The sequence below is a fragment of the Tursiops truncatus genome, chromosome 13 (assembly GCF_011762595.2).
Source record: "Tursiops truncatus isolate mTurTru1 chromosome 13, mTurTru1.mat.Y, whole genome shotgun sequence".
In the NCBI taxonomy this organism is placed as follows: domain Eukaryota; kingdom Metazoa; phylum Chordata; class Mammalia; order Artiodactyla; family Delphinidae; genus Tursiops; species Tursiops truncatus.
The window spans coordinates 11,436,190-11,460,360 of record NC_047046.1 but is presented as its reverse complement, the minus strand read 5'-3'; the positions used below and the strand labels follow the sequence as shown (position 1 = coordinate 11,460,360).

Sequence of the window (24,171 nt, the reverse complement as noted above, 5' to 3'; positions counted from 1 at the left end):
ACAGCTCTGGAGGGCAACACGCAGAATCCTCTCTCCTTTGCTCTCTAGATCCTGAGTAGCTGAAGGCCCACGATACTGGCCACAAAGTGAATGCTCAAAAATGGTACTGTCCGTTCAAAAACACTTATTTGTGCAGGAGGGGTTGTTACTAGGACAAAGGCACAATCAGACACAGGTCCTGATGACAGGGAACGGGATGCCCGTGCTGCCAGTGTGTACCTGACTGAGAATCAGGGCTCACTCCAAGAAGCACAGATGCCCCCCCCGGCTCCTAGCACCAACCACTTGCCAACCGATTTTTGCTGCCACAATTCCTGGTGGGAAAATCATAACAAAAGGTCTAAGGTTGCCCATTGCATGCTGAGCCCAAACTCTTTGTGCTAAGACAGGAATTCCAAAATATACGGGCCGATCGGAGAAGAGGGAGTTGATAAAAATCCAGCAGTAGGGGCTTCCCTGGTGGTGCAGTGGTTGAGAGTCTGCCTGCCAATGCAGGGGACATGGGTTCGAGCCCTGGTCTGGGAGGATCCCACATGCCATGGAGCAACTGGGCCCGTGAGCCACAATTAATGAGCCCGCGCGTCTGGAGCCTGTGCTCCACAACAAGAGAGGCCGCGACAGTGAGAGGCTCGCGCACCGCGATGAAGAGTGGCCCCTGCTTGGCACAACTAGAGAAAGCCCTTGCACAGAAATGAAGACCCAACACAGCCATAAATAAATAAATAAATTAATTAATTAATTAATCCAGCAGTAGCCTCACATAAAACATACATACCTACCTGCATGCACGCCCCCGACACACACACACACAGCACCAGTGCCCCCGTACACACAAAACACGTCATCTTTTAAATGAAGGCACTGTTTCCCTCCTCTCGGGCACTTTCAGTAGCACTTTCAGAAGCTTCAGTTTTGCAACCATCTTGATGTAACGGAGAGAACCATTAGTTAGGCCCCAGGAGACCTAGGTTCAAACCCCAGCTCTGTAATCCTGGGCAAGGCCCTTCCACTCTCTGGCCTCAGTTTCTCCATCTGTAAAATGAGAGCTTGCACTCAGTGATTTTTGAGGCACCTACCAGTTCCGACCTCCATGATTCTAGAGCAGAGGTCAAAAACTGGGAACCCCAAGACCAAATAAGGACCCACAAGCCCATGGGGTTATTTAAACTGGTTCACGCATCGTTGAAAGATTTTTCACTGGGTGCTTACATTTTAAAACTGGGAGCCTTCTCATAAACGTCACGGTCTCTGACTTCTTTTGAAAAAGTCAAAGATCTGGCAGCCCTGGGCCCACAAAGAGGGTCTGCACAAGGTAAAACACAGCACCACTTACACAGAAGTCCCGCCGAGACTGCACGGCCTGCGTCTAACCGTGAGAAGAGATCAGACAAACCCACAACGAGGGACATTCTGTAAAGTAGCTGGTCCCTGCTCTTCAGAAATATCAAAGTCACAAATGACAAGGGCTAAGGAACTGTTCCTTGACACAAGCCCTTGACACAACCGCTAAATGCAGTAGGTGACCCCATACTGAATCCTGCGCCAGAAAAAAAAAATGCTCTAAAGGATGCTATTGAGACAAATTGCTGAAATTGGAAGATGGTTAGATGACAGTCTTGATCAGATAAGTTTACTACATCTGGTAACTCTGTGTGGCTATATAAGAGAGTATACAACCTAGCCTCAAATGGTCCACCAAAAGGAGGGAGGGGGAGAGAGAGAGAGAGAGAGAGAGAGAGAGAGAGGGAGGGAGAAAGCAGGGTTGGGGGCGGGGGAACTGGAGAGAGGAAGCAAATGTAAACAAATGTTAAAAACTAGTGATTCTGAGTTTAAGGGGTACAGGAATCCTCTGTATTGTTTTTGCAACTTTTCTGTAAGTTTGAAACTATTTCCAAAAGAAGCTTTAAAAAAATGACATATAACCGAGTGATGCTCAAATGTTCACATGCAAAATCCCCTGGAGGACTGGTGAAAATAGAGAATCCTAGACACTCCCCAGGGCTTCTGATGCAGTGGGTCTAGAAGGAGGAAAGTAAGAATTTGCATTTCTCACGAGCTTTCAGGTGGTGCTGCTCTGGGACACACTTTGAGCACAACAACCTGGTACAACCTAGTTTAAATTGTGGAAGTGTCCACCAGAAGAAGCAGACACAGAAAGGGTTTTTAAAAAGCAGGATTGGGGGCTTCTCTGGTGGCGCAGTGGTGGAGAGTCCACCTGCCGATGCAGGGGACACGGGTTCGTGCCCCGGTCCGGGAAGATCCCACATGCCATGGAGCGGCTGGGCCTGTGAGCCATGGCCGCTGAGCCTGCGCGTCCGGAGCCTGTGCTCTGCAATGGGAGAGGCCACAACAGTGAGAGGCCCGCATACCGCAAAAAAAAAAAAAAAAAAAAAGCAGGATTGGGAGAGGGATGGTGCAAGGAACGAATGTTTCATTATGAAACTTTCTGTATCATTTCACTTGTTCCCAGGTGTATATATCTGAACGCCTGTAAAGCACCTACACCAGCACCTGCCTGGCAAGGGCAGAAGGTCAGTACGTGTTAGCAACCTGCTGGTTTCTAAATATAGCAAAGATGCCAGGTGACATGGGACACGGGTGCTTCTTGTGTCTCCTGGGTGAGGGCAGTAGGAGCAGGCCTTCTGCTGGCTCATTCTTGGGGAGAAAAGTCCTTCAGGTCACTCCAACAGGATATATGTTTTCCCCTTGGAATTGCCACCACTGAATCAGGTCAGACACAAATTTCTCAAAATCTCTCCTGATTCGGAGATGAGAATATGGTCCAGGCAGCCAATTTTTGTCAAGACACACACTCCTCCTACCCCTCTTCCGGGCGGAGGGAGGGTAATGAACCTTGGTCTCAAGGATCATTAAACCGCAATATATAATCACCCCCATCCTGAGTCTCTGTCCAACCCTCCCAGTGCCTGGTTCCTTGGGAGGCCACAGCTCGGCTTCATCAGTCTTTATTGCTACCTGCTGCTGCCACCCTAACAAATCAGGCTTCTGACTCAGCCTCAGGGCACAGGAGGCCGGGCCCTCAACTGAGGGTCAGCTACCTGTCGCTGTGTCTCCAGGACAAAGAACAGGAGTTGCTTGGAGAAGAGATGAGAAGAGGGCATGGTGAGCTGGGACGAGGCGAGGGCATGCTGTCTTTCAAACACCTGGTAAAGGACAGTATTTCATAAGATCGGGGCCTCGTATCAAACTCCAGCTGGTGCCACTGGGGCCAAGGTGGGGATGTCCGGGTGTCATCAGTCACTTGCTGGCTTTTGTAGCTGCTGCCCTGAAGTGCTCAACCTCCCACCCCCAGGCAGCTAATAAACTCCAGAACACTGCAGATGGCAAAAGTCCCCCATCATTCCTCATCTTCTACCAAAGATGTTCAGGATGACATCCTTTGGCCACGTTCTGCAGCTGCCTGGCGCCCACAGGAATGGCTACCACCTGGCACGGTGGGTCCCCGAAACATCAGCACCAGAGTCCGGCGGGGTCGCAGTTTGCCAGCCAACACGGGTGCTGATCGCTGAGCAGGCACAACGCTCTGGTGAACAAGAGGCATCCTTGGAGCAAGGCTGGCCCCCACCATACAATCCCCCAACTAAGCAAGGGTGCCAGAGAGAAACCTTGAACAAGTGAAGCTCCCTACTCTTGAGCAAGCAAGTTCCAGTGGAGACAGCGTGGCCATTTCACACCCCAGCACTGCAGACGGGCGGATTCAGAATGACTGCAAACTCCACCTCCTTCCTGGCCTGTGACCTCGGGCCAGTTACTTAAATCTCTCAGCCCCAGTTTCTTCATCTGTAAAATGGGGATCATAATAGTACCTACCTGATGGAGGACTGTGAAGCTTAAACAAAATAATAGAAGTAAATTGCCTCTCCTGAACTGATGATGCTTGGGGCATTGGCAACGCACAATAAGAGCCATGGCTATTATTACCATTATTTTCATCACTGTTACAAGCTATCCCATCACATAATGTACAGCAATAGCTCCCCGAGCTACCCTTTATTGAGATTCAGTGCTCTACGCTCTGGCCCCTGTGCTAGGAAATTTACATGATTTCCTCATTTTGTCCTCACTACATCCTTGCCGGGTAGAAACAGGCCCACAGGGTTCAGTGATGTGCCCAAAGATATGTCAGCCACCACTTAGTTGCTATAAACCCCAAATCACTTCTGCCAGCCAGTAATGAATGATGCTGTAGGTGGCATTTTTTTCATTCTGAAGAAGTCTCTTTATAGGGATCATAGAGGCTACCTAAGTCAGCTGGGATCAGAGATGCCCTCCAACGAGCCAAAGACACACAGCTTATTGGACCAAAAATGGTCCATGGGTGGAGGGCATCCAATCAGATACCACAGGGGTAACATGGCATGCATGAAGGCAGCATGGAATAAATAACTACAGCGAGGATGGAGAGGTAAGTCCGTGGTTCTCTACTTCTCTGGGAAACAGGTTCACTCCTGAGTCAGCATCTTCCACACTGAGCAGCAGAGTCTAATACCTTATGTTTCGTCCATAGCTAACCTTAGAGACAGATTCCTCAGAAGCCAGGGCTCCTTCTACCTCCCTCCCTCCCCCTGTTTGTCACCCCCAGACCAAGGAAGGAGGGTGAAGCCCCAAGGAGGTAAGTGCTTCTTGCAGCCCATCCGAGGTGGCTAGGCACCCCAAGGGTCCAAGACTCGGCCACTCTGCAGCTGGAATCTTCCCAGTGCTGACTCCAGGCATTACCATCAGGGGTAACGAGATGCAGGATCACCACCCTTCACAGCACAGCCAGAGCCAGAGCTGACTGTGACAAACGGGAGGACAGACCCAGACTGGCAGGGACACAGCCTCAGAGGCTCCCTTGGCTGGGTCATGGGAGGAAGGCTGGCACTGGGGCCCAGAGGCAGGAAGTTCTCCTCTGCAACTCAGAGCGACATGAGATCGGGACTGTAGGAAGCATGGGGGAGCCGGTGCCAGCAGCTGTGTTCTCCCAACAGCCCTGGCCTGGAGACTCCAAAATCAGCATTCTAAGTGAGTCAAAAGATCTGCCTAGGAAAAGCCACTTTGCATACTCACTGGGTAAGCCTTAGGGTTTCTAAGCTCTGGAATGGACCTGCGTGGAGTCTCTTATTGTACAGCTGGGGAAACTGAAACCCAGATAGAGACAGGAAGACGGGATGCATTTGGATTCAAAATCTACAACACGGGCAAGATCACTGACCTTTCGGAGCCTCAGTTTCCTGATCTGTAACACGGGAATGACGATGTCTGCCTCAGAGTGCAGTGAATCTTAACTGTCACAATGCAGCTGATGTGCTCAGCAGGGACAAAGGTCATACAGACAATCGGTGACAACACTGAGACTTCAGCAGAGAGAGTCTCATTTCCTGACCTGGAGCCTATTCCAACAGGCTGCCTCTGTTTCTATCATTTGTTAGGATCGAAGAAAAGGGGACTGGTCCATAGGGGTCCAGCTAATATTTGGGTTACACACTTGTTCCCCCACTGAGACTAAAGTGCTATCTTTCTCCTTCCTGGGAGAGCAGAGCATCCTCTCTGCATACAAGGACCAGGACTGTCCAAAGAGACAATGGTGCTTCTAGGGCATCTTAGTATCAGGAGCTGATTTTAATTCAGAACTTTGCTCCTGCTCACAGGCAAGCAGACAAGCCTCTCCTCTCAGATGCAGATGGGGCAGGCATGAAAAGTGGGGAGCTATGGCGAATCCTTACAAAACCCTGGCAGAAGCAGAGGTCTGAGAGTGCAAGTCTGTGGGTTGTGGTTTTGTTTTTTTTTCTTTTTTCCAGCAAGCTGGAAATGTTTCTACTCTGGCCAGAATTAAAGTGCAGGGCTATGGTCAAGCCCTCTGAGGTGGCCATGCTGACATTCACTCATGGGATGGCGATGCACGAAGACAGATGGCTGCTGGAAGCAGCCACCCAGCATCACGCCAAGGTAAATTCCAAGCACTCTTAGGGCCGTAAGGAAGTGGGGAGTGTGAACTGAAAGGCACTTAGCCACTGCCTCAAAATTAACCATAGAGCCAGAGGATGGAAACGCTACTAGGCTAAGGAGCCAATAAACATCAGAACAACAGCTATCATTTATCAGGCACTTACTCTGTGCCAACTACTGTGCAGACAACATGACAAATGTGAGCTGATCTAATCTTCACAACCATCTATGGCATGAAGCTATTGTTATCCCCATTTTACAGATGAAGGAAACTGAGGCTCAGAGAGGCTCTTGACTTGCTCGAGGTCCGCACAGTGCTCCAAAGTAACAGAACAGGGACTGGAACCCAGGCAGCTCCCTCCAGGGCCGTGACACCCTGCCCCACCCTGCTGTCATTACACATCGGATATGTCATCCCCTTTTTTCTCCTCCAGGCTCACCCCGCAGCCCTCTGACTGCCACGCAGGCCCACCCACCGTCATGGAGTGTTTCTCGTCTCTCTGACGGTGATTTCTCTTGACAAATTGATAAATTGGCCCCTTCTGGCGTCGACGTGTGTCATGAGTACTATTTTAGTTTGCTTGATTCAGGGCCTCTACCCTCTGGGCACTGAGATAAGCCAGGCTCTGGAACTCATCCTAACTGATGTCCACACAAGTCTCTTCTGGTACCAGACCCTCCACTGATGCCTGCAGTGGACTCATGAGACACGTCTGTGGCTTGTGAACTGAGTTCACGGTTCTGCCCCGGGCCAACCATCCAGCTGGGCTAAGGCAGAGGTTCTGAACCCAACAGTCTTGACACTGGACATTTGTGTTGGATGTCACGTGTGCAGTTTTCCAGGGAGAAAATTAATAGATTGCATCCAATTCTTAAAGGGCCCATGGCCTCCCTAAAAACAGTTTTAAAACCCTTACGTAAAGGTAAAGAATAGAACCCCACATTTAGAGAAAGGTATCCCACTGGATATTTGAGGAACTTGGTTATCAAATCAGGCATGATAGATAAGCTTGTATACTCTGGAGTGAGAAAGAATCAGATTCAAATCCTGACTCAACTACTCCATAGCTGTGCGACTTTAGGCAATTCTTTGATGTCCCGGGGCCTCAGTTTCCTCATCTATACAATGGGAATAATCCATCTGTACCACTGATTATTGCAAGAACTAAATGATATCACACATGTGGGTGAGTAGCACATACTGGTGCTCAGGAAACAACACGTATCATTTATCAGAGCATCAACATGCGGACACAGTCTGGCTGTATTAAGGGCAAGGGGTTATTTCCTACAAATTCTAGCACCCCTCCTCTTCCTGAGTTCCCAGGCAATAAAGTTTTTGTCTTGGCTGGCGGACTGGTTGGGCGTTTTTCAGGGGCTCCCCTCTGACCACATCTGTGCCTGTTCAGCAAAAGGGGCCTCTAGGCAGAGAAGATTAAACACCTTCTGAAACCTCAGCTCTAGATCACCAGAAAGTTCCATTTCCTCTCCCAGGAATAACCACTTTGCTGCAAAATTCATGGGAGCAGAATGTAAGCCACTCCAGGCCACGCTCAGCCCAGTTTGAACCCAAATCCGTCTTTGAGATGTAAAGGTTATGCGCATTGACCCGCGGTGGGGGAGAAAATTACAACATTGAATCAGAGATGCCTTATCCACAGTGGCCAGGAAAAAATCCTGTGACCGGACTGCTGAGAAGCAGAGGAGAGAAAAGGCTGATGTTTCCTTTAATGCCCTGCAGGCTTGCTTCCCGCTGTCATCCCTACACACCTGCAGGCCTAAAAAGACGAGGCACATGGAACCAATGACAACAGCCTCCCCTTCTCTCCGAAACCATCCCCAGGGGCATGAGTGGCGCAGGTGGAGGTGGCAGGCGGACCGTGGATGAGGCGTGTTCCGCGCGCATTTCCCAAGTATTCTCGCGGAAGAAAAAGAAGAGGGCGCGCCCCGGGTGGGTGCGGAGGGCAGCAGGTGCAGCTGCTGGGGACTTACTTGAGGAGAAGTTGGCCTCGGAGTGGACGGGAGGGGTGGAGGGCAGGAAGGGCGCGTGTCCCACGAAGAAGGAGCGGAGCGAGCGCTCGGACAGCAGGGGGGAGCGCTGCTGGGAGGGGATGTTCTCACAGCTGCCCACGCTGCTGTGGATCTTGAGGTTCAACGGCTTGCTTTTCTTCTTGGCTCTGAAAGGGAGACAGAAAAAGGAAGAGAGGGAAATGTATCCCTAGCACACACAGTGAGAGCGGAGGACCCAATCTCCTTAGCGTGGCACCCAGTAACCACGCCCCACCTCCATCTGGCCCTGCCACCCTCTCCGGCTCCCTCCCACTGGGCTCCAGCCACCTATTTTGTGCGGCTCCTCACCTCCAACCCTTGGCTTATGCTCTTCCCACGGCCTGGGAAACCCTCCCCTTCTTTGTCGGGTCAAGGCCCCATATGTTTTTTTACAACTCTGGTGTCCTCTCCTCCAGGAAGCCTTCCTTGACACCCCAGTCCATCCCAACCAGGGTTGAGCGTTCTTCCTACAGGAAGCCTTCCCTGATACTCCCCCTTTCCTCCTGGCTTGGGTTGGTGCTCCTCCTCCATCCTCCTAAAATATTCTCTATATATCTCTGTGGCTGCACTTTCCTATATTTTCCAAATTTGTTCTTTTAGGCTCTGTCTCCCAAGTGGACTGAGGGTCTTTGAGGCCAGTGACTCTGTATTGTTCGTTTCTCCGTCTTTGGCAACCAGCGCAGAGCCTGGCACACAGTAGGTGCTCACGAAATGTTAATTAAATGATCGATCTGGATGAAGACGGCCACTCATAACGCTGCATTTTAATTCTCCATCTTCCAGGCCTGTGAGCTCCTTGAGGGTCGGAACCCGTGGTTTTTGTTGCTGGAGCTCTCAGCCCCTAGCTCGGCCCCAGCTGAATAGAATGTACCTCTTGGGCTGGTTCTGAAACATTTCTCCCCTTCCCCAGGAGTTTAGGTGATCAGTTGAAGAGCGTCTGCTCCAAAATTAACCTCACCGCCTTCTCCCCAACCCCCAACTCCCCCAGTGCCCTGTTCAGGTGTGGCCAGGAGTTGGGCGCCCTCTTGTGGCCAAAGCAAACCTGCCTCGCAAATGTTCACAGATCCGGATGGAGGGCCCAGGAAGGGGTGTTCATTTAAGACTAGAGGCCTCCCACACAGGCAGCCTAAAAGTCACCCTCTCCAGGAGGTCTGCTGCCCCTCAGCTTTAAGGAGTTCAAGTGTGCCTGCAGAGTTGCCCCCCGCGGGGGTCTGCAGCAAGGCCCAGGAAGGCGCCTCCTGCTAGAGCAGCACGCGTGGCCGGCTCACCCCGAACCGTGGCTGCAGAAGAGCAGGCAGCGGGGGCGGCATTTCATTCCACACGAGCGTCCAGTGGTGGAGAGTCACAGAGGCGTCTACACAGAGGGAGTGCAGTGTAGGAGTTACGCTCGCAGGCTTTGGGGTCAGGGAGTCTGGAGCCTGGGTCCTGACTGTGACCTCAGGAAAGTGATCTCAGTGTGCCTCAGTGTTCTCACCTGGACGATGGGGGAAACCACAGCACCTACCCAAGAAGGATGGATGACGATTCTACGGGATCATGTGCTTGGCACGCGGCCCAGCAGAGAATGAGGGTTCAGGTGACCTGATGTTAACGTCACTATGACCAGGTTCAACTGGCTGTCTGTATAGCAGGGGCTTAACCTTGAAGAAGCCAAGCCATGTTTTTCACCTGAAACATCCAGCAGTTCCCTCAACCCACCACGACCCTTGGCAGATGAAGAGGATGCAGTCAACCCCTGCAGCAATAGGTACCATGATGATCTCCCAAACACAGATGGCAGCCTTGAGGCACGGGGCCACTAAGTGATGAGGCCAGATCCCTTATGCAAGAAGAACCAAGTCTATATGTAAAATAGATAACTAATAAGGACCTACTGTACAGCACAGGGAACTCTTCTCAATACTCCGTGATGACCTATATGGGAAAGGAATCTAAAAAAGAGTGGATGTATGTATATGTGTAACTGATTCACTTTGCTGTACAGCAGAAAATAACACAACATTGTAAATCAACTATACTCCAATAAAAATTTTTTAAATAAAATAAAATAAATAAAAAGAAGAAGGAAGTCTAACCCAGCACAGGTGTAATCGTAGCTCAATGCTGCTGCACTCATGGCCACAGATGGAGCAGAGAAGGGGTGTGTATAAATAAATGTTAGTTGGACAGATGGATGGATGGATGGATGGATGGATGGGTGGATAGAGGGGAAAGGGTGAAAAGTGGAAGGATGGAATGAATGAAGGACAGAGAGGATGAGAAGATGAAAGAATGGGAGGGCAAATGGATAGAATGAAAGAGAGAATGAGAAGATGGAAGGATGGGGAAGGGGAGGATGGATGGAAGGAAGAATGGATGGATGGATGGATGGAAGGGTGAAAAGGTCAAAGGATGAAAGGGTGATGGATGGATGGATGTAATGAAGGAGGAGGGGATGGTAGGATGGAAAGATGGATAGAAAGAAAGGAGGAAGAGAGGATAGGAAGAAGAGAAAGTGGGAGGATGAATGGCTATTTAATCAGAGAAAGCGGAAGGAAATTCTATATCACTTCCCACCCACCAAGGAAGTCTTTGCAGACAGGACGTAGGAATAACCTTTACCATCTGTGCTCATTACCCAGACATGCTTGGAGGGGAAAGCAGACACAACCGACTGTGTCTGATGACTGTGGCCGTGACTAAAATTTAGTGGCTATTTTTCAGTATATCCTGCAGATGCCGTTAAAAGGAACATCCTCTCCATGATCTTCACAGATATTAGATGTCTATTACATAAATGTATTTTTCTGGAAATGGGGCCAATTCTGGGGAAAGCAGCAACATGAAACGCTGGCACGGGCAGCTCCATCCTCTGGGGCTGTATCAGCACTGGGTGGACATGCCGCTTTCTGGACGGGCTCTCTGGCATGGCAGGCTGGACCACAAACTGTGCCTAGGAAAATGTGCTTGTTTTACCAGGGACAGCAAAGGCCTAGTCCAACGTTGGCATCTAGCAAAGTTCTTCCAACCTTCCTGATTTGCGTAGCATATTTGAACGAAAAGGATCCTGAGAATTGTCACCTCTTCACATTGGTTCATTACTTTCCATCTCCAGCCCACAGTTCTGGACCAAGCCACCTTCCTCCCTCACCTAAGCTACTGCTGCTGCTGCCTCTTAAAATCCTAATCCCACTTTTGTTTCCCTTTGCTCTGTTTTTTTTGTATTGAGGTAAAATTCACATAAGGTTAACCGTTTTAAAGTGAACAACTCAATAGCATTAAGTATTCACAATGCTCTGCAAACACTGCCTCCATTTAGCCCCCCGAGTATTTTCCTCATCCCAAAAGAAAACCCTCTACCCATGAAACCATTACTCTCCATCCCCCTTTGCTACAGCCCCTGGCAATCACTAATGTTTTCTGTCTCTAAGGATTTGCCTATTCCAGGTATTTCATATAAAAGGGATGAATCATCCGATACGTGACCTTTTGTGTCTGGCTTCTTTCACTTAGTGTCATGTTTTTGGGGTTCATCCCTGTTGTAGCGTGTATCAAAACATCATTCATTTTAATGGCTGAATAACACCATCTGACTTTTAATTCTTTACAATGTATTTTCTACCCAGCAGTTAAAGTGATGTTTAAAAATGGTACATTGTATCATGTCACCCTCAGCTTAAAAACTTCCAAAGGTTTTCCATTGTTCTCCCTTCCCATGGCTTACAAAAGCTTCATAGCGCCCTCAACACCCTCTCTCCAGCTTCTTTACCGTCACCTTGTCACCCTCTGACTCTGGTCATCTCCCTGGTCCTTGACCACACCAAGTTGTCATCCACCTCAGGGCCTTTGCACGTGCTGTCCCTCTGCCTGGGGCGCTATTCCCCATCCTGTTAGTGGAGACCTACTCACCTTTAGGTGAGACACTGTCCCCAATCCTCAGAACTAGTCAGATCTCTAGGCTACATGTGCTCCCAGCACTATGTGAATTCTGCATTTACTTATGTGGTTACTGAATGTCTGTCTCCCCCATGGCCTGTGCCCCCCACACACAAGGGAAGAATCTGTATCCCCAGCACCTAACACAAAGCAGGCATGCCACAGTGGCAAAGCCAAGATCAGATGCCGGGTCCACAGACTCCCAACCACGTCTATGTGCCCCAGCTCAGGCTAGGACCTGACATCCTCCATCTGGCAGGGGGGGCGGAGGGCGGGGAATTCTAAAGGACTGTGTCCCAGTTTCGATCTGTGAGTCAGGAGGACTGTTTATCAGCATCTTCCCAGTTAATTCTCAAATATGGGCTCCTTGAGGGCGGAGATGCATCTTATTTCTTTCGCCAGCCTCTGGCCACCTCTGTCTGGATCTGGCGGACAGCTCTGCACTCATAAGGCTCCTGGTCGATGCCCATTGGCCAGCTAGCCTCTCAGAGCCTTTATCACAAAGGTTGCCAAGGGAAGCCCCAGACTGATGCTTAGGCTTTGCACCGTTTCCTCTCCCCAAAGTCTGCTGGATTTTGAGCTAAGCCGAGCCGCTGGCTCACACGGCCCCTCAGCTTCCTCGAGTGTGGGGTTGCGTCCCCTTGCACTTGAAAGCCTTCACCAGCCAAACCCCTCAGCATATCATTAACAGGGTCTGGGGCATCTGGCCCTGCCGACTGGCAGGAAATGACAGGGCTGGGAACAGGCAGGCTCCTCGCAGGCACGGCAGGAGGACAGGCACAAACACACATTCTCACACACCACCCCGGGCAGCAAAGTGCTAATCCAGTAGCCATTTCCCCAAACAGGAAAAAAATGCCCGCTGGTCTAACCCGCAGCTGCGTGAGCGGCCCCTCCCCCTAACCCGCAGCTGCGTGAGCTGCCCCTCCCCCTCAAACTGGGCCATTTAAATCCTGTGCAGTTGGCCTGATCTGATTACCCAAGAGGAGACCTCCAGGAAAGACCCTTTTCAAAACCAAAGAATAACACCAGTTCTTGGGTGAGAGGGGGTAGAGGTGGGGGGAGTACTTAAGGACCCTCGGCTCAGGTGCTCGAGCCTGGGGAAGGAGGAGGTTTGGAAAAGCCTAACACTGGGAGGATGTTTATCGAGAATCCATTGTGGTCCTTGGCCACAGGCAACAACCCTCATTTCTGGCTCAAGCATGCCCAGAGCATGGCAAGAATCAACAGGGGCCCTGGCAAAGAAAGGAGCACTGATGAGTCAGTCAGACAACAGAGGCTGCATTTCCCCAGGTGTGGAGGAACAGGCAATGCTTTTAGATGAGACGCGGATGCCGTTTTTGTATTTTAGAAGTTGAAATTTGAAATATTGATTTTGTACACCAAGTCCATCATTTCATGCAGTTATTTCACAGTATACGGCCTTATGTAAAATACACTAAGAAGAATTAAAAGAAGAGGAAGAAAAGGTAAAGAAAGAAGGAGAAGAAAAAGAGGAAGAACAAAGGAGATGGAGGAAGAGACACTGGCTGAAAAAAAAATGTCAAGTAAATTCTAGTATAGGTCCCACCAGAGTGGCTAAAATAGAGTTGACAGCACCAGATGTTGGCAAAGGATACAGAGTAACCAGAATTCTCATAAAATTCTGGTGAGACTGTGAATGGGTACAACCATTTGGAAAAACAATTTGACAGTATCTACTGAAACTGAACATAGGCTCTGACCCAACAATTTCACCCCAGGGTATTATGTCCTTAATCAAAATGACCGCCCACGTCCACAGAATGACCTGTGTCAGAATATCCATGCCAATGTCATTCATATGGGCAAACACTGGGGGAAATCTCAATGTCCCTCAATAGTAGTATGGATAAATACATCACAGTATACGTGTTTACTTGACTACTGCACGACCATGAAAAAGAGGAAACTACTGCTATACTGCAATATGGCTGAGCCTCAAAGATACAGCGTTGGGCCAAAGGAGCCAGCCACAAAACAGTTCTCTGTTGTACGAGCCCATTATGATTCCATTTACATTGAGTTCAAGAACAGGCAAAACTAATCTATGGTGAGAGACCCCAGAAGAGTGATTTTCTTTGGGGAGGTTACTGACTGGAAGGGGAACCAAGAATCCTTCTGGGGGCTGGACATGTCCTCTGTTTTGACTGGGTGACGGTCACCTGGGTGGATTGATAAATAAAAATGCATCAAACTGTACACAAAAATTGTGCACTTTACTTCTGAATTAAACTTATGCCTTACAAAAAGTTTTTTAAAACAACAGTAAAAAAAACAAACAACCCGATTAAAAAATGAGATTAAAATTAAAAGATTTGGGCTTCCCTGGTGGCGCAGTGGTTGAGAGTCCGCCTGCCGATGCAGGGGACGCGGGTTCGTGCCCCGGTCCGGGAGGATCCCACATGCCACGGAGCGGCTGCGCCCGTGAGCCATGGCCGCTGAGCCTGCGCGTCTGGAGCCTGTGCTCCGCAACGGGAGAGGCCACAACAGTGAGAGGCCCGCGTACCGCAAAGAAAAAAAAAAAATTAAAAGATTTGAATTGACATTTCTCCAAAGAAGATATACAAATGACCAAAAAGCCCATAAAAAGACGTTCAGCATTACTAGTCATTAGGGAAATGCAAATCAAAACCACAATGAGATGCCACTTCACACCCACTAAGATGGCCATAACCAAGAAGTCAAAAAATAATAAGTGGTGGTGAGGATATGGAGAAACTGGAACTCTTTTCCATTGCTGGCGGGAACTGTGGAAAACAGTCTGATGGTTCATTCCTCAACAAGTTAAACATGGAATTACTATCTGACCCAGCAATTGTACTCCTAGACATATACCTAAAAGAACTGAGAACAGGTGTTCAAACAAAAACTGTACACAATGTTCACAGCAGCATTATTCACAATAATCAAAAGGTGGAAACAACTCCCATGCCCATCAAAAAGCGAATGGATACACCAATTGTGGTCTCTCCAGACAATGGAATATTATTCACTATTATGAAGTACTGATTCATGCTACAATGTAGATGAACCTCAAAAACATGAGCTAAGTGAAAAAAGCCACATGCAAAGGCCACATATGATGATTCCATTTATATGAAATACCCAGAATAGGCAAATCTATGGAGACAAAAAGCAGATTCGTGGTTGCCCAGGGCTGGGGGCAGAAGGGTGGATGGGAAATGACTGTTTAATGGGTCTGGGGTTTCCATCTGAGGTGATGGAAAAGTTTTAGAACTGGATAGTGGTGATAGTTGCACAAGATTATAAATGTACTTAATGCCATTGAATTGTACACTTTAAAATGGTAAATTTTATAGGATGGATAAACAACAAGGTCCTACTGTATAGTACAGGGAACTACATTCAATATCCTGTGATAAACCATAATGGAAAAGTATATGAAGAAGAATATATGTGTATAACTGAGTCATTTTGCTGTACAGCAAAAATTAAACACAACATTGTAAATCAACTATACTTCAATAAAATTTAAAATAAAAATAGTAAATTTTATGCTATGTGTATTTTATATAATTAGAAAAAATAATAGCAGTAAAAAATAATAGCGATACAGGAAGCATAATTCTCCCCCTTCCTAGCTGTGTGACCTTCATCAAGTCACTTAACCTCTCTGAGCATCAATGTCCTCACCTGTAAAAATGCCTAATAATGCCTCTACCTCACAGAGTTGTATGAAGATCCAATGAAATAATGGACTTCAATGCCTCACAGAGTCCCTGGCACCTGAGCTAGGGAGCTCTTCTCACATTTGTCCCTTGCCAAGAAATTTCTTTTCCTCTAGACACAGACTGAGGCTCCTTATAGGCAAAGTCTGTCCCATGTGGAAGTAGGTCAGGACTCAACATCAAGAGAAGATGGATAAGTATCCACAAAGAGGACCAAAGAATTCCTCTTTACCCTGGACTTCTTGCCTCGGGAGAAGCACATGAAGGTCTGAGGACCACACTGAACCATCTCTGGGGTGATTGACACCAGACGGGGGAGGCAGGAACCCTCCTGGAAGAAGGGCAGTTACAAAAGGATTTTCAAAGGCATCCAGAGAAAAGGCTCAGCGAGGAATGCTTGCTCAGGGCAGCCCTTTCCCTCCACTGTGTTCTTCCTAGGACCCCTCTAGGCTCTCACCATCAGTGCCTATTATATGCTAAGGGAATCCCTTGGCACCACTCATTAATTTTATCACTAAAAGAAGAGAAACACCCACTGCCTCTGACAGAGTAGTCACTAGGGAATGGACTTGAGACTGGTTACTTTATGAAATTCTTATTCTAGTGGTGTACTAATTTCCTCATTTGCTCTCTAGAATATTCTAGAACTAGAATAGAAGCCCCATCTCAATCTTGTTCACCAGTGTGAATGCCTGACACATGGTGCCCCCGAAATTATATTCTGGATGAATGCACAAGTGAATATTGTCACCAAGCCTCATGGGCAGTTCCGTTTTACAGATGAAGTAACTGAGTCCAGAGAGCACCAGGATTCAAACTCAATTTGCCCAAAGCCAGAGCCCAGATCCCCACAACTACATGTGACACCCTTCCAGTCCAGCACCAGGGAGGGGGTTTTCCCCAAAGCTCAGGATCCTGGACCCAGACATCTTCATCACGTACTAGAAGTCAGGGTTCAAGGGTTCTGGAAAGGAGACACATGTGGGCTCCTTCCTACCTCGGTCACACAGAGATCTGGACTGGGGAACAGATTCTTGCAAAAACCAAAGCAGAGTTTCCCCAAAGTATAAAACAGCACTGCTAAGGTGCCAGAGAAGAGATGCCGCCTGCCTCTGTCCCACCAAGCCCAGCTCCCAAGACACAGGATCTGGCTTGGGAGGAAGATGGTTCCCAGGTCATGGAATCTGGTTTGGGGGTAAATGTGGCTCTTAGGAGTGATCCAAGTAACCTCCAAGGGACCTCTGAAGTGTGCAGGCTGGTTTTCTGTGGATGAGGACAGCAGACGATACAATAATGTGCTCATCAAGGCCTGGCAGTCAAACAGTCCTGGATGGAGGTCCCACTCCCCCTGCGCTAGCTGTGTGGTCTTGGGCAAGTTGCTTCCCCATTCTGAGCCTTTCTCCTTGCTTTTCAAAGAGGGCTATCACCGAGGTGTGGAAAGGATCACACAAGATAAAAGGGATCTGTGAGGCGTGAGGCCCGGCACCATCCTCTTGGTATGAATCTGTATTGTTTCCAGTCAATTTCCTACTTCATGAAGGCACGTGACGTCAACTCTGTTTTCCTTGTCCCTTCTTACCTCGAATGAGCTCTACCTCAGCTCCTCCATGCCTTCACTCTCCTAGAACCCTATCATATCTTCTCTCTGGCACATCCTTAAAGGCTCGGCTCGAGGATGACCAGCTCTGAGCCCTCCAGAACCATCTGCCTCTATGTTGCCATCAACAGCTCAGCACGTGCATCTGTGTCATGCCCTGAGCACTCGCTGCAGTCCAGACACCAGCCTTGCACACACAGTAACTCACGTGATCCTCCCCACAGCCCTGTGGAGAAGGTTCTACGGTCATACCCATTTTACAGATGGGAAAACTGAAGCTCACAGAGATGATATGGCACTTGGTTGCAAATTCAGCACAGGCCACCCAAGCACACTCTAAGTGTAATGCACTGTGTTAGACACCACGGGGCATAAAAAGGAGCCCAACCTCTGTTCTCAGCAGCCCCACCTTGTGTATCATCACTTCTGCACCAGTACAGACCTGGCCAGGAGTGTGCTCCACACCTGCTTTATGGCTGGTCACCAAAGCACAGCAGGAATCTCAAATTCAGGTGTGACCCACCAGAAATTGTCTTTCACTGGAAGTAGGTCATCCAGGCGGCCTTGTACCCTGGCTGGGTGTGCAAAATGTAAGAAACCCTGAGTTATGCCTGGGGCATTGTTCTCCCTCTGTACTCTGGGAAGCTGCCTGCTGGTCTGAACTGGGCAGATCCAGCCAGATTCTTCTAGTCCAGAGGTTGACAAACTACGGGCCAACGGTGGGCCAAATCCAGCCCTCAGCCTGTTCTTGTAAATAAAGTTTTATTGGAACGCAGCCATGCCCATTCATTACACATTGTCTGTTAATTCTTTAGCTTGACAACTGCAGAGTTAGTTGCAGCACAGACTGTATGGCCCACAAAGGGGCCCTTTACCGAAAAAGTTTGCCAATCCCTGTTCTAGACTCCCTGCCCACAGATGTTAATCACACAAAAAAATAAAATTAAAAAATCCTGACAAGAACCAGAGTCTGCTTGGGATTTATTTTCCCTCAAGTGACAGCGTCTGTCTTGACCTTTGCATCTAAATAATGAACACTCTGCCTTCCTACTCCCTTCTCTCCCTGTGGCCCAGTCATGGTGGCCTGAATCATCCAGGGTCAGGCAGTGGCCACATCCCTGAGTGGTAAGACTAAAGCCCTTTGTCTAAATCTGTGTTGTTCTATACAGTAGCCATAGCCACACGTGGCTACAAATTTAAATTCAGTAAGATAAAATTCTAAATTCTGTTCATCAGTCTCAAATTGCCACAATTTAAATGCCCAGAAGTCACATGTGGCTGCTGGCTACCATGTTGGACACAGCAGATACAAGACATTTCCGTCATCACTGAAACTTCTTTTGGACTCTGCTGTTCTAAACAACCCTGTTCCCAGCGTTACAGGGTGAGGTGATCACTGTTCTGCTATCAGAGCATCTGCTCCATCTCATCTCTCTCTCCTCTCTGATATTCACCCTTCCTCTCCCAACAGTAAAATTAAGTGCTTCGCTGGAAGTAGCTGGAATAGACTGGAAATAGCTAAAACATGCATCACAGGGGGCTGGTCCATTAAATGGTATTAAACGGTAACTCCATTTGATGGAGCTGTGTAGGGATTTAAAAGAATTGGGATAGCGAGAACACCAACATTTATTATTAAGTGAAGGAAAAGGCAAAACAATGTAGACAATTAGGTGCAGATAATTACTGTTTGATTCCACTTATACGACATACCTAGAATAGCCAAATTCATAGAGTCAGAGAGTACAGTGGTCGATGCCAGGGGCCGGGAGGTGCGGGTGGGGTGGGGAGGGGGAATGGGGAGTTAGTGTTTAATGGGGACAGAGTTTCAGTTTTGGAAGGTGAAAAATTCGGGAGATGGATGTTGGTGAGAGCTGCACAGCAATGTGGACGTCCTTAGTGCCACTGAACTGTACAGTTAAATAGGGCTAGGACAGTATGTTTTATATTATGTGACTTTTACCACAATAAAGAAACATTAAAAAATAATAAATAAATAAACAATGTATACAGTATGACTTCATTTGTGTTTTTAAAAGATATATATGAGGGCTTCCCTGGTGGCATAGTAGTTAAGAATCCGTCTGCCAATGCAGGGGGCACAGGTTCAAGCCCTGGTCCGGGAAGATCCCACATGCCGCGGAGCAACTAAGCCTGTGCGCCACAACTACTGAGCCTGCGCTCTAGAGCCTGTGAGCCACAACTACTGAAGCCCGCGCACCTAGAGCCCGTGCTGCTCAACAAGAGAAGCAACCGCAATGAGAAGTCCGCGCACCGCAACGAAGAGTAGCCCCCGCTCGCCGCAACTAGAGAAAGCCCGCACGCAGCAACGAAGACCCAATGCAACCAAAAATAAATAAATAATTTTAATTTAAAAAAAGATATATATTAATGAAAAACATGAATCCAATAAATACTCCTAGAACAATGAGGTGCTGGACTCTAGCAATGAAGGAGGCAGACAAGAGCCACGCTTTCCCTGGGCTGGTACCCTGGTGAGGGTACAGACAAACAGATGAAACAATAAGGGAATACTGGTTAATAATAAGAGCTACATGGAGAATTAAAGTCAGAGGGTGTAGTGACTGGGTGGTCACGCCTCTCTGGGGACATGGCATCTAGGCTGAGACCTTCATGTCGAGGAGAAGCCAGACTTACAAAGATCTAGAGGGAGAGGGGCCCAGGCAGTGAGGGAAGGTCAAGGCCAGGGCAGGTCACCTCACAGTGAGGGAGGAGAAGACAGACAGTGGGGCCACTGTGAGGAGGGGGGTTTGATTGTGAGAGCGATGGGAACCTGCTGGAGAGGTTTAAGAAGGAAGGTGATGAACTCTGGTTCTGTTCTTAAGAGATCGCTCTGCCCAGTGAGTAGAGAATTGACCTGTGGTGGAAGCAAGAATGGGATGAGGGGATCCGGACAGGAGGCTGTTGGAGGCCCCCAGGCAAAAGACGGTGGCACCTTGGACCAAGGTCTCAGTCATGGAGGTGGAGGGAGAGGAGGTATTTGGGACTCAGCTCTCCCAGGACTTGCTGGCCAATTCAACGTGAGGAAGGCGAGAGGAAGAGATGGGAGATGCTTCCTAAGTCGGTGTGTCATACGGACCCCCAGTCTTAGATGGATACACTCACGTCTAAGGTTATAGGAGAGGCAGTTGGCAGCCTGGAATTTCCAGAGTAGGTACTTTGTTACTTTTAGACTTTCCTTTGCCTCTTGAACTTAGTAACAGGAGTATTCTTTTATAATAATAAAAGATAATCTTTAAATGACATACTGTATTTTTTGCTTGAATTTCTCTTCTTTGTTTTATTGAAATGAAAAAAAAATACTCTAGAAAACAGAGGTATGGTCATGGAATACTGTGCTCAATTGTTACTTAATATTTCAATGATGTTTCATTATTTTTTCAAATTTTAAATTGAAGATCAAATTTGAGATGGGTTTTTGTTTCCCAAATGGCTGGTACCAGTCAACTGGTAACTGGTATCTCAGATTTAGTTGACAGATATTAAAATGTGGTAGTTTATAGATTCCTAGAAATTAAACATAGATATGTTTAATTATACAATATTATGTTTTTATATAATATTAATTATATATAATATTATATAAATTGTTTGGATGGTATGTATTTGTATATTAAACATATATGTTTATACTCTTTATATTTTATATATGATATATAATTAAACATATATGTATACTTTTATATCTTTATATATTACATGATATATAACTAAACATATATGTATACTTTTGTATTTTTACATATTATATATAATTAAATGAATACATTATATATAAATATATATGTTATATACGAACATATGTATATATATAAATATGCACTTGAAAAACATAAAATGTCTTAAGCACAGATACATAGTATTTTTTTTTTAAGGTTAAACTTTGCTCAGTAACAGATCAGCTCTCAATATCCAACAGACTTTCTACTAAGACTTGATTTCAGGAAAGAGCAAACTGTCCTCATACACACATTCCCCTCCCATCAACTAAGACACGCTTCAGATCCAGGATGAGTACAGGAGACAAAAAAATGATCAGGAGAGGAAAGGAAAGATGTTCCGGTTGCAGAGGTCAGCAAACTTCCGGTGAACAGCCAGAGAGTACATATCTTTGGTTTCACAAGCCCTATGCTCTCTGTTGCAACTACTCAACTCTGCCCTTGTAGCGCAAGCTCAGTCACAGACAACAGGTGGATGAATGGGCAGGGCATGTTCCAATAAAGCTATCCATATAAATAGGCCCTGGGCCAAATGCGGGCCGCAGCTTGCCCACCCCTGTCCTAGTAGGGTCTGGACTTACCTGAAGGTAGGAAAATTGAAACAAACCAGCCCTTTGGTTTGTTTCACCCTTGAATCCCACTTTCCATCGCCTGGCTCACCCCAAGAGCTTGCCACCCTGCCACCTGGACTTTATTTGGTGTTTTTCCTTTCTTCATCCTGACCCCACCCCTCCTGGGTTTAGCTGGGTCTTGTCATAGATCCTAGACATTTCTTCAGGCTCCAGCCACAGCTTTGGAATACACATCTGTTTTTCTAATTATTTGATGAACGTGGACCTGTCCTATCCATTTGGAAGCACCAGAAGGACAGGGAGACAGGGATCGTGTCTGACTTGCTCTTTGTGGATCCCCAGGGCCCAGTACGGGGCCTGGCATATAGTAAGGGCTCAATTAATGAAATGAATGCCTGAAAGTCCAAGTGAGCCCACTGTCTCATCACCTGAATGTTCGGGGGCTCCTCCTGAAAGTGAGTCGGGGGCAGGGGTAGCCTTCCAGTGCACCCACTTTACCTTGATGCCAGGGGTGGGGGGGCACCAGACTGGCACCCACCCTATATATTTATTTCTAATCGGAGGCATTTGCTGCATGGGGTGGCTGTGGGAGTAGTTAGCCTGCAGGAAAGGTAAGAGCCCGAATCAGCCACCGGGTGGGGGGGGGCAGGGTTTGAGTTCCAGTACTTATGGGACTGCTGATGTCAGCACTAAGATTGGTCTCGCTGAGATGCTGCGGGTCAGACGCTGTGTTCCATACACATTATCTCATTGGACTTGGAACGATTATTACCCGCATTTTCCAATGAAGGTAACTGGGGTTCTCCACAGCTAATGTACCCAAGACACAACTCAATAAAGGCTCAGAGTGTGATCACAGATTTAACTGACTTCAAAGCCAATTCCTAATTGCTTTGTCAATTCCACTGTGGCTGATGGTGTATATTCCCGTTTTACAGTGGTGCCTGTGCAGACCTGGAGCTGTCCAAGTTGTTGATTTCAGGGCTGGCCAGGGACAACCAGTTTTACACTTGCAAACTGGGCATCTTGCTGGTCTCGGCCAGTTTCTGACCTGGACACGGACAACACTGCTTCTGCCCCACGGAATAATCCAGAAGCCCACGGCTCCCTCTCCGGCCTCCCCCACCCCATCTGAGCTCACCCAGACAGCCATCCTCAGTTCTGTCTTCCAGGCCTGATCTGCGCCAGCATCCAGGCCCACTGATTTTCCTGCATCCCTGTGATTAGGAACTAATCTTATATTTTTGTTCCCCAACCCATAAATCAGTTACAGACCAAATATTTACACAGGCCATCATTTCCGACCAAACCAAGGCTCATGACAGCGCTCATTATTAAAAAGGATGACTGATTTTAGGCAGAGATTTCACAGGCATGTGGCTGGATGTTTTCTTTCAGGTTTCCTTCCCCCTCCCCTGGCCTGAAGAAAAGACAATTTCCAAGATAAATTGGTACACAGGTCTGCTCTTGCTGTCTCCTTGGGGCCAGTAGGATGTGGGCAGGCTTCCATAAGCCCAAAAAGTAATGGCTGCTCTTGGCCTCTTCTCCCTTCTCTTGGTCTCCCCCTGGGCAGGGAATCATTTAACTAAACAGCCCCTAAAATCAGAAACCCTAAAGGAGACAGAGAGGGAAAGGGTCGGGAAGGGGAAACTCGGCAGCATCACTACCCCCAGTGGTGACACCCACCCTACTGGGGGTAGTGTGGCCTGTCCAGGGTGACCCCGAGGCGGGCCATGTGCTAAGTTGTTAATATTGCTGGGTGGGGAAGCAGGAGGCCAAGTTCCTGACCTGGCTCTGTCATTACTTTGCAAGTCACTATGGCCTTTGAGGCTGGTTCCCTTTCCTTTCAAAGCAGGGATTTGCTAAGTGGACTCTGTCCGTTTCCGGTCCAGGTATCTTGGCTCTCATCGTGAGAGCTGCCATTCATTAAGCCCTTACTATGAGCCTAGCCTAGTGCTAAGCACTTTATAGGTATTAGCTCATTTTAGTCTTTAAGATGGGCATCATCCACTCCAGATGAAGAAACAGAGGGTCAGAGAGGCTAAGCCACTCACCTGAGGTCACACAGCATGTAAGGGGCAGAGGCCAGTACTTGAAATTTGTTCTGTCTGACCTCAGTGCTCTTGTTCCTAAAATACACTGCAGCCTCCCTAAGACCTGAATTTGCTTGGGGCACGGAGGCATGTCGTCACATTGATTCTTAACACCCTGATATCTCCCAATGAAAGCACCTGGGGTCAGCGTCCTAAGCAAAGGCAGAATTGACAATTGTCTGCCCAGTGGTGAGCCAGCAAAGAGCTTTCTCTCTTCAAAGCGAGAGGGCAGCTGGAAATGTTTCTTCAGGGAAACCGTGAGTATTTTGCCTCATATGGAAGTCTTCAAAGAAGCTTCCTTTACCCCGGGAAAATTAATTGGGAGTGAATCTTTACAGATCTGCCTAAAAAGCACATATTTCAGTCTGGTGGTTCTATGAGATCCCCAGTGAAAGGCGTCCATCAGAGTCTGTGAGACAGACAGCAGCAGTGCCAGCTCTGAGGGCTTGGGAAGGATTCAGACGGTACAGGGGCCGGCTGGGTACTCGGGGCCAGCCGCTTAACCTCAGCAGGCTCTCAGCCTCTCCACTCGTAAAATGAGGGCTT

The 24,171-nt window shown here is 48.0% G+C and overlaps 1 protein-coding gene across 1 annotated transcript in view; it reads right to left on the bottom strand.

Annotated features, from left to right (window-relative positions):
- KSR2 (kinase suppressor of ras 2) overlaps positions 1-24,171 on the bottom strand; it is a 404,068-nt gene that overhangs the window by 159,017 nt on the left and 220,880 nt on the right. Inside the window, exon 5 of the mRNA XM_033836923.2 lies at positions 7,942-8,126. Within this exon, the coding sequence (XP_033692814.1) occupies positions 7,942-8,126 (185 nt within the window). The remainder of the gene's footprint in view (positions 1-7,941; positions 8,127-24,171) is intronic.